At 43.8% G+C, this 15,455-nt stretch overlaps 1 protein-coding gene across 2 annotated transcripts in view; it reads left to right on the top strand.

Moving 5' to 3' along the window:
• The window catches only part of LOC110965025 (glutamate receptor ionotropic, kainate 5-like), a 310,421-nt gene that overhangs the window by 218,877 nt on the left and 76,089 nt on the right, over nucleotides 1-15,455 (top strand). For both annotated transcript variants that reach the window (XM_051956156.1, XM_051956157.1), the window contains exons 8-9: nucleotides 5,913-5,966; nucleotides 13,301-13,462. In XM_051956156.1, coding sequence (XP_051812116.1) covers nucleotides 5,913-5,966; nucleotides 13,301-13,462 — 216 coding nt within the window. The remainder of the gene's footprint in view (nucleotides 1-5,912; nucleotides 5,967-13,300; nucleotides 13,463-15,455) is intronic.

Genomic DNA, 15,455 nt, shown 5'->3' with positions numbered 1-15,455 from the left:
CTGGAGGACCGCTTTTGGACCACGGGCCTCATGTTGGACCCTCTGGAGGACCGCTTTTGGTCCACGGGCCTCATGTTGGACCCTCTGGAGGACCACTTTTGGACCACGGGCTTCATGTTGGACCCTCTGGAGGACCACTTTTGGACCACGGGCCTCATGTTGAACACTCTGGAGGACCGCTTTTGGCCCACGGGCCTCATGTTGGACCCTCTGGAGGACCACTTTTGGACCACGGGCCTCATGTTGGACCCTCTGGAGGACCACTTTTGGTCCACGGGCCTCATGTTGGACCCTCTGGAGGACCGCTTTTGGTCCACGGGCCTCATGTTGGACCCTCTGGAGGACCGCTTTTGGACCACGGGCCTCATGTTGGACCCTCTGGAGGACCACTTTTGGTCCACGGGCCTCATGTTGGACCCTCTGGAGGACCGCTTTTGGACCACGGGCCTCATGTTGGACACCCCTGGAGGACCACTTTTGGTCCACGGGCCTCATGTTGGACCCTCTGGAGGACCACTTTTGGACCACGGGCCTCATGTTGGACCCTCTGGAGGACCACTTTTGGTCCACGGGCCTCATGTTGGACCCTCTGGAGGACCACTTTTGGTCCACGGGCCTCATGTTGGACCCTCTGGAGGACTGCTTTTGGACCACGGGCCTCATGTTGGACACCCCTGGAGGACCACTTTTGGTCCACGGGCCTCATGTTGGACCCTCTGGAGGACCACTTTTGGACCACGGGCCTCATGTTGGACACCCCTGCAGTAGAGCTGCTATAATAATCAGGGTTGGAGAAAAATCATCACTGTCGGTGTTTTATCAGCTGCTAGTTTCTCCAGATTGCTCGGGATCATCATCATGTGTTTCGAACCTTTCCAGAAAGCTGCACTTCATGATTCCATTCATCTGGATGATATCTCCAACACTGCTGGCAGAAATGTAGCCTGAAACCCCGGCTGACCCTCCACTGAAGGCTGCCAGCTCTCTGTCTTCAACCTCTCTGACTCTTCTGGTCTTTGATTGGACCTAAACATTTCAGCCTTTGACTCATCGCTCCACAGAACTCGTCTCCACTGGTCTCCACTCCAATCTCTGTGAGCTTCTACATCTTTCAGCGTCTCAGCTCTGTGTTTCCTGCCCTTCCACTGAGGATGTTCCTGATCAAACTTCTCTGAAATGTCGACGGATCGACTCGGCATCCAGATGAATCTCAGTAAATTCTTTGCTGGGCTTCTTTCTGCCTCTCAGAGCAGAAACTCAAAGATGATTCTTGTCAGTTTTCTTGGCCTTGTCTTCCTTTTTTTGTCCTCCGTTTCTCCAGGTTTTCACATTTCTTTATTCCGGCATGAATAAAACATTTGGAGCGTCCAGTTTGCTGATCTGCCTTGAAACGTGTCCATGCCAGTGTTAAATTCAGATTTTACGCCTGTCAGATTGTAAAATATTTGTCATTTCCACTGGAATGGTGTGGCTGTGGCTGTCTGGTGGAACACAGCAGTGGATTAGTTCACAGCTTAAAGCTCATTTTCTGCTTGATGCGTCTACGAGGTAAATTATGTCGTTTTAGCAGCCACGCCCACTCCTCAAGCAGAAAATTTCCACGTCATGCACCTCCAAATTTTTTTAACAATGTGGACGAAAACGTGGAAAATCTAGAATCTGTGGGAAAAGACGATGGAAGTACAGAAGCTCCAAGCAGCAGAAGTTCAGCCATTTATAGGATTCATCCCAGAGATCACCGTGGTAACCGGGTTATCAGCAACTCATGGCGTGAAATTAAATAGAACTCCTGAAATGCAGCTGGTTGGTAAAATGCCGTGTTGTAAGTGGTGTCAATATATACGTGTTACGTAGAAACTTCTAACAACACCGTACGGATTCCCTCTGTATTCTGATTGTATCTTCAAGCAGAGACTGAGAAATGCTTCATGGATTCTTCACACTTTACACAGAGCTGTAGGTCATCTGTCTCATTTAGTTTAGCTGCTGACAATGATTGATTGATTGACTGATTGATCGCATTGAGTGTTCTGTTTCTGCTATTGATCAGGGCACAACATTTCAGTGTCGAGGGAATAAAGGAGTCAGACTGTCAGATCAGTCACTGTCAGAGAAGAAGAAGAAGACGAAGAAGAAGAAGTTGATGAAGAAGAAGAGGAAGATGACGAAGAAGAAGAGGAAGACGATGAAGAAGAGGAAGACGACAAAGAAGATGAAGACGACGAAGAAGAGGAAGACGATGAAGAAGAGGAAGATGACGAAGAAGAGGAAGAGGAAGACAACAAAGAAGAAGAGGAAGACGACAAAGAAGATGAAGACGACGAAGAAGAGGAAGACGATGAAGAAGAGGAAGAGGAAGACAACAAAGAAGAAGAGGAAGACGACAAAGAAGAAGAGGAAGACGATGAAGAAGAGGAAGACGACGAAGAAGAGGAAGACGATGAAGAAGATGAAGACGACGAAGAAGAGGAAGACGATGAAGAAGATGAGGAAGACGACGAAGAGGAAGACGACGAAGAAGAGGAGGATGACGAAGAAGAATTCGATGAAGAAGAAGACGAGGAAGACGACGAAGAAGAAAAAGACGAAGAAGAAGATGAGGAAGAAGACGAAGATGACGAAGAAGAGGAGTTTAGAAATCAACAAAAATCAGATCTTCACTGCACAATTACAGAGCCCAGAAAGATTCATTACCGTAGCGTGTTTTTCATGTCAGAACATTCTAAGAGCACCGATGGACCGGTAACCGTGCAGAATGAGGACTCTTAGATACCAGAGAGCAGCATCTAGCAGAGCTTCAGTCTGATTATCCGTCTGAAAACGATGACAACAGCTGCACCTCTGTTTCTGGTTGTGGTGTTTGCAGACGGCTGGTTCGCTGCCAAACTTTAGCTGAGTGTAGCAGCGTTTGGCAGGTTTCAGCTGAACTCTCAGATCTGTACCCTCAGGGCCGGAGAAGATCAGAATCCAGAATGAAATCAGAATGTCCTGACGTTCCTCTGAGTGGAAGGTTAATGGATGAATAACCCGTGAAAGGAAAGCCAGTTTACATCCCCACTGATTCAGAGCATTTATACTGGAAATGTGTCGACTGTTCAGACCAGGGGTGTCCAACATGAGGCCCGTGGTCCAAAAGCGGTCCTCCAGAGGGTCCAACATGAGGCCCGTAGTCCAAAAGCGGTCCTCCAGAGGGTCCAACATGAGGCCCGTAGTCCAAAAGCGGTCCTCCAGAGGGTCCAACATGAGGCCCGTGGTCCAAAAGTGGTCCTCCAGAGGGTCCAACATGAGGCCCGTTTGCCAAAAGCGGTCCTCCAGAGGGTCCAACATGAGGCCCGTGGTCCAAAAGCGGTCCTCCAGAGGGTCCAACATGAGGCCCGTGGTCCAAAAGTGGTCCTCCAGGGGTGTCCAACATGAGGCCCGTGGTCCAAAAGCGGTCCTCCAGAGGGTCCAACATGAGGCCCGTGGTCCAAAAGTGGTCCTCCAGGGGTGTCCAACATGAGGCCCGTGGTCCAAAAGCGGTCCTCCAGAGGGTCCAACATGAGGCCCGTGGTCCAAAAGCGGTCCTCCAGAGGGTCCAACATGAGGCCCGTGGTCCAAAAGTGGTCCTCCAGAGGGTCCAACATGAGGCCCGTGGTCCAAAAGCGGTCCTCCAGAGGGTCCAACATGAGGCCCGTGGTCCAAAAGTGGTCCTCCAGGGGTGTCCAACATGAGGCCCGTGGTCCAAAAGTGGTCCTCCAGAGGGTCCAACATGAGGCCCGTGGTCCAAAAGTGGTCCTCCAGAGGGTCCAACATGAGGCCCGTGGTCCAAAAGCGGTCCTCCAGAGGGTCCAACATGAGGCCCGTGGTCCAAAAGTGGTCCTCCAGAGGGTCCAACATGAGGCCCGTGGTCCAAAAGCGGTCCTCCAGAGGGTCCAACATGAGGCCCGTGGTCCCAAAAGCGGTCCTCCAGAGGGTCCAACATGAGGCCCGTGGTCCAAAAGTGGTCCTCCAGGGGTGTCCAACATGAGGCCCGTGGTCCAAAAGTGGTCCTCCAGAGGGTCCAACATGAGGCCCGTGGTCCAAAAGTGGTCCTCCAGAGGGTCCAACATGAGGCCCGTGGTCCAAAAGCGGTCCTCCAGAGGGTCCAACATGAGGCCCGTGGTCCAAAAGCGGTCCTCCAGAGGGTCCAACATGAGGCCCGTGGTCCAAAAGTGGTCCTCCAGGGGTGTCCAACATGAGGCCCGTGGTCCAAAAGCGTCCTCCAGGGGTGTCCAACATGAGGCCCGTGGTCCAAAAGTGGTCCTCCAGGGGTGTCCAACATGAGGCCCGTGGTCCAAAAGCGGTCCTCCAGAGGGTCCAACATGAGGCCCGTGGTCCAAAAGCGGTCCTCCAGGGGTGTCCAACATGAGGCCCGTGGTCCAAAAGTGGTCCTCCAGAGGGTCCAACATGAGGCCCGTGGTCCAAAAGCGGTCCTCCAGAGGGTCCAACATGAGGCCCGTGGGCCAAAAGTGGTCCTCCAGGGGTGTCCAACATGAGGCCCGTGGTCCAAAAGCGGTCCTCCAGAGGGTCCAACATGAGGCCCGTGGTCCAAAAGTGGTCCTCCAGAGGGTCCAACATGAGGCCCATGGTCCAAAAGTGGTCCTCCAGAGGGTCCAACATGAGGCCCGTGGTCCAAAAGTGGTCCTCCAGAGGGTCCAACATGAGGCCCGTGGTCCAAAAGTGGTCCTCCAGAGGGTCCAACATGAGGCCCGTGGTCCAAAAGTGGTCCTCCAGAGGGTCCAACATGAGGCCCGTGGTCCAAAAGCGGTCCTCCAGAGGGTCCAACATGAGGCCCGTGGTCCAAAAGTGGTCCTCCAGAGGGTCCAACATGAGGCCCGTGGTCCAAAAGTGGTCCTCCAGAGGATCCAATCCGGCCCTCAAAGTGTAAAAATTACAGAGAAGACATTAACTACAGATTGTAAATTAGTAAAACTGTAAATTTAAAATCATTTCTAGACCATGACAAGTTGTTTGGATCATAAAGGAAAATAGTAGACTGTTCATTGTTCTTTTGTCATTTTGTGTCTCATTTTTGTAATATTTTGTCTGTTTTTGTTGTTTCTGTCTGACTTGTCTTTTGCCTCATATTTTTGTTGTTTTGTGTTTTCTTTTTGTTGCGCTTGTGTTTTTGTCTTATTTTTATCATTTTGTCTTTGGCCTTATTCATTGTTTTGTGTCACTTTGTGTGTTTTTGTCTCAGTTGTGTTGTTTTTGTTTTTTGCTTTTGTTGTTTTGTTTTTGTTATTTTGTCTCGTTTTTGTCCATTTTTTATTCCTTTGTCAGTTTTTTATCAAATTTTTTGTCTTTGTTTTGTTTCATGTCGTTTCTCTCATTTTTTGCCATTTTGTTTTTCACTTTTGTAGTCTCTTTTGTAATATTTTGTCTTGTTTTTGTTGTTTTTTTGTCCTTTTTAGAGTGAAATGCTATGTCGTCAATTATCATTCGGAGTTGTGGTTATTTATAGGTTATAATGCTGTGGTGTTACTGGTTTTACTGGTTTTACTGGAGATCAGACTGGACTGGATGTGGAACCTGGACTAAGATGAGCTGGACTCTCCTGATCCGTTTCCACTACGACTCCCAGACGTCTCCTTTTTTTTGTCCAGGTTTTCTCCCAGATTAAGCTCAGGTGTCTAGACGTCTTCTCACCTGCAGATCTTCCAGTGAGATCTCCTCTCAGCTCTGATTTTCTTCCTCATTATTCCCCTGAACTTTTCTCGACAGTTTTCCGTCTCTGTTGTGTAACCGGCTGCTTTCTTTCTATTGAAGACGCTTCGACTCAGACCGTCATTCAGGCTGAAAATATATAGAACGGCTTTAAAATAAACTCTGACTCATGTTCCTCTGTCTCACAGCGCTTCTTCTTCTTCTTCTTGTTTTGTGGTAACCTGCAGGCGAACGAGCTGGGGATGACGTCGGCCTTCTACAAATACATCCTCACCACCATGGTAAGACACATCCATCCTCCTTCTGGACCACTAGCAGTCCTTCTGTGCTCCTTTTCTGCTTCCTTGTGGTGATTTTGTGACTGACTTTGATCACTTTGTGTGTCATTGTGCCTCCTTTGGTGTCACTTTTATCTGTTGGTGGTTGTTTTGTTTGGATTACTTTTTTTTTGTTGTTTTGCGTTTGATTGTGGTCATTTTTGTCTTATTTTGGTGATTTTGTGTGTAATTGTGGGTGTTTTGTACTTGATTTTGGTCATATCGTGTCTCTTTGTGGCTATTTTGTGTCTGATTTTGATCGATTTGTGTGTAATCATGGCTGTGTGTGTCTCCCAGTGGTCACGTTTGTGTTTTTGTGGTTCTTTTGCTTCGTTTGCTGCTCACTTGGAGTCTTTTGTGGTCAGTTTGGATTATATTTCAATGCTGTGGTTGTTGTGCGTCTCATTTTGGTCATTTTGTGTTTAACTGTGGTTATTTTTTCTCTTTTTGTGGCTGTTTTGCAGCTCTTTGGGCCGTTTTGTGGTCATTTTGTGGGCTCATTCCTGTTGTTTTGCATTGCTTTGCTCATTGTTTTGGTCATTTTGTCTCTCATGATGATCACTTTGTGTCTCTTTTTTGTTGTTTTGTGTCTTTCTGTTGTAGTTTAGCTTTCTTGTCTTCTTCGTGGTGACTTTTTGTGATCACTTTGTGTGTCATTTTAGTTCAGTTTTGTGTCCATTTTGTGTTGCTTTGCTGGTCTGTTTGTTCCATCCTGACCTCTGTGCAGCTGCAGGATGTTTTCAGGTCACATCTTACCTCTAAACTCTCGGCTTTGCCTCCATCTATCTCGTCTTTCCTCCCTCCTCCTCATCAGAGATGCATGCCGGTCCTGCTGCTGTTTGTCATCATTATAATTCTGCTGTTCGGTGTCGTGCCCTTGTACGAGGAGCCTTTGCGTAGATAATAACTCGTCTGGAACTCTCTAAACACCGCCGTGTCGCCGCTTTAACGGGGCTGCTCATAGGGGCCCTTCACGCTCACAAGCCAAGGGCAGAATCAGCAACAAAACCCTGGAAACAGAGCAGAAGGAAAACGATTCCCTCACTCCACCTCCTCCACCTGCTGCCGTCTCTGACCGGCCTGTAGCTTTGTGTTTCCATCACGCTCTGCCGCCTGCTCAGGCTTTCACAGCGTTTCATTCAGAGTTCAGCAGCAGACGTCTCACTTTAGAAACACTAAAACCAACCAACAGGAAGAGAACAAACACAACAGCAGCTGGAATGAGTTTTAATCTGAGATGTCTGACCCACAGGAAGTCTCTACGTTTACTGTAGAACTCCTGCTGCTACATGTGACACGATTCAGACTAACATGCACAAAGAGGCACATTTCCTGAGTTGTGTTGGTTATTTCCAGTTACTTGGTGTCTCGTTTTTTCTTTTTCAGATGATTTCAGTCTTTTTGTGTCTCATTTTGACTTGATTTGTCATTTTGTGGGTCTTTTGTTCTTCATTTGGACCATTTAGTTCTTTCATTTTGTTGTTTTTGTGTCTGATTTTAGTTGTTTCACAGTTTATTTGAATTGTTTCGTCTCACTTTTGTCTCTTTTTTTCAATTTATGCTCCTTTTTGGCCTCCTTTGTGGTCATTTTATGTTTTTCACATCACTTTTTGTGTTTGATTTTAGTTGTTTCATCTCATTTCTGTCATTTTGTGTCTCGTTTTGGTTTGGTTTGTCATTTTATGGTTGTTTTGCGTTTAATTTTGGAGCTTTTTTGTGCAATTCTGGCTGGTTTGTCCTTTATTTTGGTAGTCTTGGATCTCCTTGTGGGTACTTTGGTACTCTGTAGTAGTTTTGTGTCTCTTTTTTGCTTTTATGTCTCATTTTGGTCCTTTTCTGTCTCTTTATGGGCTGTTTCTGTCTCATTTTAGTGCTTTTACATTTGTTTTCTCATCTTGTGTGGTTGCTTTGTGCCTCTTCAGGGTTATTTTGTGTCGCTAAGTCTGTGTTTTTGCTCATTTTTGTTCTTTTTTGTTTCTATCAGCAGTTATTTTGTGTTATTTGTCATCATGTTGTCTCATTTTAGTATCATATTTTGTTTTGGCAGTTTTTTTTCTATCTTTGTTTTTGCTTTGTTTCTGATTTTGTTCATCAGTTTGTGGTTATTTTGTGTGTTATTTTATTGGTTTTGTGTCTTTTTGTTGTTACTTTGTCTTGTTTGCTGTCTGTGTTCACTTTTTTCTCATTTCAGTTCTTTTGTTTTAATTTCATTATTTTCTGGCTTATTTTGGTCAGTTTGTGTATCACGGGTTGTTTTGTGTTTTCTTTTGTCGTCATTTATTGTCTCATTGTTTTGGTTTTGTGTCTGATTTTGGTCATTGTTTTGAGGCTGTTTTTCTTATTTGGTCATTTCTCCTCTGTTTTCTATCAGTTTGTTTTCGCCTTTTCTCTCATTTTTAGTTATTTTGCTCATGATTTTGGGCCATTTTGTATCAGTGGGGTTTCTTTCTGTCTCATTTTGGTCATTTTTCAGAAAAATGATTTTGGCAATTAATTGATTTAAAAAATTCATTGTCTAAGTTCACAGTGATTTTGTCTGTTTTTGACAAAAACTCTTTGTCCATTATTCATCCATCCATCATCCATCCATCTATTATTCATCCATCCATCCATCCATCCATCCATCCATCCATCCATCATCCATCCATCTATTATTCATCCATCCATTATCCATCCATCTATTATTCATCCATCCATTATCCATCCATCCATCATCCATCCATCTATTATTCATCCATCCATCCATCCATCCATCTATTATTCATCCATCCATCATCCATCCATCCATCCATCTATTATTCATCCATCCATCATCCATCCATCCATCCATCTATTATTCATCCATCCATCATCCATCCATCATCCATCCATCCATCCATCTATTATTCATCCATCCATCATCCATCCATCATCCATCCATCCATCATCCATCATCCATCCAGCCATCCATCTATTATTCATCCATCCATCCATCATCCATCCATCCATCTTCTTCCTCTTACCCGGAGTTGGGTCATTCCAGATGAAAATGATGAAATGCTGCCTGTAATGAGGGCCTGTAGGGGCCTGTAGGGGCCGGTAGGGGCCTGTAGGGGCCGGTAGGGGCCTGTAGGGGCCTGTAGGGGCCTGTAGGGGCCACAGAGTCTGCTAGGCGGAGAATCCAGCCATGGAGGGAGGACCAGTGACCCAGAATGACTTCTGGTGACTTTCACATGCCTAAAGCCTCCACGGTGTGAAGCTGTCAGTGAGTCATATCAGGTATTGATCAGAATGTTGTCCTGAACAGAGTCTGAATGTGACTTCGTGCTCTGTAAAACCCACAAACATGAGGCAGGCTGCTGGTCTTTAAAGTGCCGCAGCGTCGCCGTGTCCTTCTGGGATGCTGCTGCAGTGTTTCTTCCTCACAGAGCTCCAGCCTCCAGCCAACTGCTCTTTGTCACGGCTGGCAGGCCGGCCGTCTGACAGCACACTTGGCCACAGCCGGAATTGATTTGGCATCTGGCGACTGCAGCGGCAGCGACAACAACAGCAACAGTTTCCCGACAGGCCGGACGCTGTTCAGTAAATAAGTGTCAGAGAGATTCAGGTTAGCGCCGGAGCTGAATCCTCTCAGGATGTTCAGCTAAAAGCTCACAGTTTTACAGACCCTGGACCTGCAAACCGGACGGATTCTGAACCAGAATGTTTGAGAAGCAGCCAAACGATGATGATGATGATGATGATGATGGTCTGGTCCGACAACAGCAGCCCTGCATTTAGATGTTTTATTGCTTCCTAAAGAAACAACGAAACAAACAACAGAGACATGAAGACGAGAAGAGTGGCTGGTGATTCTACACTAAATGTGCTGGGGGGGGGGGGTTTAACTGCATTAAAAATGACAACAATGATGTTAAAGCACTAAAACCTTTTATTAACTTCATAAATGAATCAATGTACATCATTTTGTGTTTGATTTTTGTCCTTTTCAGATGATTTCAGTCTTTTTGTGTCTCATTTTCATTTATCATTTTGTGGTTCTCTCGTTCTTCATTTGACCATTTAGTTCCTTTATTTTGTTGTTTTTGTGTCTGGTTTTAGTTGTTTTGCTGTCTATTTTGGTTGTTTGTCTCATTTTTGCCTTTTTTTTAACCTGTTGATGGTCATTTTGTGTTTTTTCACATCATGTTTGTGTTTGATTTTCCTCGTTTTGTGTCTCATTTCTGTCTCATTTTGGTTTGGTTTGTCATTTTATGGTTGTTTTGCATTTCACGTTGGAGCCTCTTTGTGGTGAACGTGCGTCTCATTTCAGTTGTTTTGCGTTGTGTTTTGGTGCGTTTGTGTGCAGTCAGATGAAACACTGAGGTTGTCAGAGCTGGTGCTGAAATGTGAAAAATCAGGAATATTTGAAATGAGTCTCATGGAACAAAAGTGGTTTGATTTCCTGAAGTTCAGAATCGTAGAACAGTAACAGGATCCGGGGGTGACGCTGTCTGAGTCTGCTGTATCTGTGGAAAGATGCACAGTAAGCATCATTTATAATGATATATTATTATATTTAGTGCATCCACTCCCTTTCTGCACATTAGTCCTTCATATTTCTACTTTTTCAGACGGCGCGTCGCCTTCGTCTGGAAAAGTTCTTTCCATTTTTGAACCTCTTTGTTGAAACTCAGTTTGTTGAAACTCAGTGGAAAAAAATCAAATAATTCCATCTTCTTATCATTAAATCAGAAACAGTCCTCTTATAACAGCAGCGACACGCCGGATGATGACATTTCTGAGTAATGGAGGATTTTCTGTGGATTTGTTCAGTCGTGTTTCATGAACTTCTGAAAGAAAATGTTCCTTTTTTTACCCTCTGAGTAACCCTGAGATGCTTTATTTTTAGTCACTGTGGGATAAGTCCTGCTTCTGAATGAAAACAGCTCAAACATGGTGGAAAAATGCCTCAAAAATGTCAAATAAAAATGATTTAAAACAAGAAAATCTAAGCAAATATCTGTAAAATAATTAGACTTTTATCAAATTAAATGCAGTAAAGCAGTGTAATTATACAAAAGATTAAATTGTTCTTTGTAAAAATTTTTTGATGATTTGATGATTTACTGTCATTAAAAATCTGCTAAATTACAATTATTTACCATTTTTCAATTCCTAATATTTGGATTCTTTCTTACAAATAAAATATTCAGACACTGGAAATAGTTTTACCGTCTCTAAAGACACAGATTTTGGATTATTTACAGTTTTGTCCTGTTTTCTGTTTTTCTTTTTTCATCTAAATCAACGCCACTTTTCTGTGATTTTACTACATATTATCTGAATATTTTAAAAAAAAACCTGGGGTAAAAATCCATAAATGTGCGACGATTTACCGTTTTCTAATTCTGAACATCTGGAATTTTTCCTACAAATTACAGCAAATATGTTTTACTGATTTAAAAATTGTCTAACTGCCTCGTTAAGCAGTGATTTGGAATAAAATACAGATTTAGTATTTGGACAGTTAACATGTAAGTTATTTTACTGAATATTATCTGTAGTTTAACAAATTATCACAGAACAAAAATCTGGTTAATGCTCTTCCATTCAGTCTTCTCTCCTTTAATATTTCTCCTCCACCTCGTTGAGTTTTCCACTGAGAAAAACAATTCCAGGAAAGGGTTAGGGTTGGGACACAGGAAGTCATTTTTCTGACTGAGGAGACGCATAAAGAACCGACTGCATGAGGAGACTTTTTTAGCTTTAATTATGCAGAGAATAAAAACACAGAAGCAGCAATAATTAGTGGCTTCCTGACTGACCTGTGATTAAAGCCCAGCTTTAGGAGCTAAACTGCTTTTACTTTGCTGCGTTCTTCGTGAGCAGATTCAGAATCGATCCATGTGAGGGATGTTAATGTGAGTGTGGGAGCCATGGTAACCGTGCAGGGATCAGTTTACTGCAGCGTCTGGATCCTCTGTGGCTTCATTAAGTCCATTAAAGACAGCGAGTGATGCCACAGTAACACCGTCTACCTGCTGTCCTCATTCAGGGATCACCTGGTCCTGATCTGAGGCTGTCCAGGTAGAGTCGTAGTGCAGACTGAGCTGCTGGGTTTGATCAAACCACAGTTCCTGCTTCTGTGTTTTTATCCCAGCAAATCTCTGCATAATTCAAGCTAAAAAAAAAAAACACTCTATTTTGCTCACTCTGATTCTTCATACAGCTCATCGGTTCAGGACGTTTCTGCAGCTGAAGAGTCAGAAAAAAATCTACTTCCTGTGTCTTTTCTGGAAAACCTTTTCAAAAGTCAGATAAAAAAAAGACAAAAAACAACGAAAACAAGACAAAATATTGTAAAAACGAGACAAAACAACAAAATAACAATCTAGTATTTCACTTTCTGATCCAAACAACTTGTCATGGTCTAGAAATGATTTTAAATTTATAGTTTTACTAATTTACAATCTGCAGTTAATGTCTTCTCTGTAATTTTTACACTTGGAGGGCCGGATTGGACCCTCTGGAGGACCACTTTTGGACCACGGGCCTCATGTTGGACCCTCTGGAGGACCACTTTTGGCCCACGGGCCTCATGTTGGACCCTCTGGAGGACCACTTTTGGACCACGGGCCTCATGTTGGACCCTCTGGAGGACCACTTTTGGCCCACGGGCCTCATGTTGGACCCTCTGGAGGACCACTTTTGGACCACGGGCCTCATGTTGGACACCCCTGGTTTAGCGGGTAAAGGGGTTGAAAACAGGAACGTTTTCTTTGAGAAGAACAAACGTGCAGAAACACGTCCTCTGCAGACTGTTACTATCGGCTTTCTGTAATATAATGATAATAAGATGGAATCAGCAGAACCTGAGCAGGTTGGATCCAGCTTTTTATTGACTCTGTCTGCGTCCTCGACTCTTCCCGGCTGAAGATAAATGTTTGTTTGTCAGCATCTGTTGCTGGACAGCATCCCTGTGAGGCCGAGCAACAGTTTGATTGTGGTTTGTTTCAGCAGCAGAGCGCAGCGTGACACCGGCTCGCCTTCAACCACCATTTGAAGTTCTTTGAAATTCCCCAGCTTTTGATGTCCATCTTTTTTTTTCTGTCTCTCTGCCGCCCTGCTCTGAATTTTAACAAACGTGTGCGCCTGTGCAGCCTGCAGAAGAGCAGCCTTTGGTTTGTTTCCATCCTCCTCTTCCTCCTCTTTCATCCTCGGCTCATTTAATACCTTCTCCTGCTGCGATCTTAAACGCTCGTTGTTTCTGTGTTCTAGCGGTTTGCTGACACGCTGATCAGCTCTTCCTGCCTCTCTCTGTCTGTCTGTGTCCTCAGGATTTCCCTCTGCTCCGGCTGGACGACGTGGTGGGCGAGCAGTCCAACATCGTGGGCTTCTCCATGCTCAACAGCAGCCACTCCTTCTACCTGGAGTTCATCAGGAGCCTCAACCTGTCGTGGAGAGAAGGCTGTGAGCTCGGCCCCTACCCAGGACCGGCGGTAAACGCTGAAACAAAGCTCCCATGATGAGCCCCTTCTCACAAAATTAAAGTTTCACATGTTCCTATGTCAGGATATTTCAATGTTTCAGTTAAGAATACGACAACAGTGTGACTGCAGAAATCCTGCTGTTGCTCTAAACCCTCCTGCTGTCCTCATCTACGGCACCAAAAAATATTCTTTCCTCGTCTGAAAACAAAATCCAAAAATTCTGCAAAAAAGTTCCCCAAATTTCTGAAACTTTGGCAAGAAAATTCTTGTAAAAATTTTCAAAAAATGAGTAAAAATCTTCCCAAAACATCCTAAAAATATCCAAAGTGATTCCATTTATATCAGTAAAACTAAATATGTGTTAGTTTCTTAAGAACATTCACATAAAAATCAAACAAATCCAGCAAATTTCACTGGATTTTGGTTGATTTTTATGTGAATGTTCTTAAGAAACATTTTGAACATTTCTTATTCTTCCACCCAAAAATGTTCAAAGATTTCCCAAAAATGTTAAAAATGTGGACATCAGAAGTTTTACTGTCAAAATAATGTTTTTTCTTCCACATTTTCAAACTTTAAAACGGTCAGTTACACCAGGGTCAAATGTCTGACAATGCAATGGAGAGGAATTACTGTTTATGTAGAAAATCCAGTTTGAAGCTCAGATTTTCTTCTTTCTCTGAACAGAACTGCATGATTAATTCAAGGACCATCGGAAAGTTGAAAATCCAACATTACTTTCTTGTTCTGGCTCTGAAAAATGGTCCAATTGTGACATTTCTAATGGTTTTGTTTTTGAATCTGCAGCTGTTTTAGGTTTTTTAGGGTTTAATAGGAAGAAGCTTCACAGCAAACATCTAAAGAGCAACTTTTCCTCGTTTTGTTTAAACCTTCAGCAGCGTGAACAGAAACAAAGCTCCTTTCTAAATCATCTCAGACGGGAATCGCTGCTCCAGACGATGAGCCAGATAAATTAGGATCATGAGATAATGTCTTTTATACTTGGGCATAATTAGAAGTGTTAATCATGAGATCAAGGTGTGATATCCTGAGATAATAAGAGAACTAAATCATCAGGTTGAGCGGCCCGATTCCTTCCCTCTAATTTGTCACTGCGTCTCTTCCTCCTCTGTAATGAATAGAGCCATCAGCAGGAATCCATCCCATCGCTGCTGTTTGTCTCATATCAGCCCAGCAATAAAAGCGGCTCTAATGAAGATAATGATAACGACAATAGACTTTATCTCAATCACCGGGAACGCCGTCGTCACCCTGGAAAACGTCCCCCGGGGCTTTTATTGCTCATATTTATTCACTTGAGGTGCTTGACGGAATTGAAAAGAGCCATAAAGGTGGATATTTGATGGTAATGAACTCTGTGATTGGATGATGATGGGCGTCACTCGATGGTTAGATAAAGACGAAACATTTCAACCTCCTCAAGTCTCTGCTACAGGAAAGATTCGAGAGATTAAAGCAAGAAATGAATATATATAAAAATGATCTGATACTGTGGAAGCAGGATTTGACCTACTGAGACTTTACAGCAGGAGAGTCAAACTGATCCTAGTCCAGGTTCAGTCCAGTCTGATCTCCAGTGGACCGGACCAGTGAAACCACAGCATGATTTTTAATCATAGTTATCTGAAACCGAATGATTTAGGATTCTACTTTTGATCAAAATGAGAAAAAAGACAAACAACCCTCAACAAAAATGAGACAAAATATTACAAAGGTTAGGGTTAAACGACAAAAACAAGAATAAAATTGACAATAAATGAGACAAACGACATGAAACAAAACAAAAAGAGAGTTGCTAGTCTGACTTATGCTGGGAGCCATAAAGAAGGTAAAAAGTTAGTGAATGTAGAGCAATCCAAGGTGGAGTAGAACCAGAGAATGGAAACAAAGCCGTCTGATAGCACCGTGTGACGATGTATTCATTCGCTCCATTCATCAACTAGTTCCATGGAACCAGTTCTGATGAAACGCTGTAAGTCGA

This window comes from Acanthochromis polyacanthus, chromosome 11, assembly GCF_021347895.1.
Source record: "Acanthochromis polyacanthus isolate Apoly-LR-REF ecotype Palm Island chromosome 11, KAUST_Apoly_ChrSc, whole genome shotgun sequence".
In the NCBI taxonomy this organism is placed as follows: Eukaryota; Metazoa; Chordata; class Actinopteri; family Pomacentridae; genus Acanthochromis; species Acanthochromis polyacanthus.
The sequence above is the reverse complement of the archived record's forward strand: the minus strand, read 5'-3'. Positions and strand labels throughout refer to the sequence as shown.